The sequence below is a fragment of the Phytophthora infestans genome, genomic scaffold (genome assembly GCF_000142945.1).
Source record: "Phytophthora infestans T30-4 supercont1.180 genomic scaffold, whole genome shotgun sequence".
Lineage (NCBI taxonomy): Eukaryota > Oomycota > Peronosporomycetes > Peronosporales > Peronosporaceae > Phytophthora > Phytophthora infestans.
In genome coordinates, this window is record NW_003303579.1 from 1,097 (window position 1) to 1,903 (window position 807).

Here is an 807-nt window from a genome sequence, read left to right on the forward strand (position 1 = left end):
CGTCTCCACCCTTCCCTTTGCCACCTCGAGCTGTACAGCACATGCAGCCGTTCTGCAGCACATAAATCCCATCCTTTTCCTTGCCTCCAGCCTCGAGCAGTGTATGATCGATACTGATGGCACCTATTTCGTTCTCCAACACCATAATCTTGTAAGGTAGTTCGTTCTCGGTCAATAAGATACGGTTGAGCAGCGTGGTCTTCCCGGCCCCTAAAAAGCCCGTTAAAATGGTGACAGGAACGGGTGGAGCACCCGCTTCCTTGGACTTAGCTGCTAACTCCTCTGTTTTACGCTGGATGCGGCTCTCGCGACGTACTTGCATGCACCAGGCTACGACGTTTGCCAGTAGGAAAGAAAACGCCAATAGAACCAGAATGACGACACCAAGCAGTGCCCAAAACCCACGAGGAGACAGGGAAGACAAAGAGGTAGCAGGTGTGAGGTATATTTCATCTTCGTAGCCGCCAGGATGGCCGCTTGATGCTGCTGTGGCGAGCTGCATTACCCGTAAATCCTGTTTGCTGTGCTGTCACAATGATTGGCAAAGTTAAAAAATCCATACATTATTAAAAATGATACTGCTTTTACGAAAACAGTTATTGTGATTTGCAGAAGAAATGTACTTCCTCTCGTTGGTAATAATTGCAACAGTCTCCTAGTCAAGAACGTGGTTTTTCCTACAGACTCGCTTTAGAAGCGCTGATTGGCGGAATCGTCGCGGTGTGATCTCCTCTTTCCAGCGCTGGTTTGCGCGCGAAAAACGCTGCTCAGACGCCAGAGTTATCGACGGAAATGTACCGCAGCAGC

The 807-nt window shown here is 49.3% G+C and overlaps 1 protein-coding gene across 1 annotated transcript in view; it reads right to left on the reverse strand.

The window, feature by feature from the left end:
• Positions 1-502, reverse strand: part of PITG_20907 (cobalamin synthesis protein, putative) — a gene marked incomplete at both ends in the record, with an annotated part of 1,297 nt that extends 795 nt beyond the window's left edge. The window contains one exon of the mRNA XM_002895415.1: positions 10-502. Within this exon, the coding sequence (XP_002895461.1) occupies positions 10-502 (493 nt within the window). The remainder of the gene's footprint in view (positions 1-9) is intronic.
• Positions 503-807: the final 305 nt, after the last annotated feature.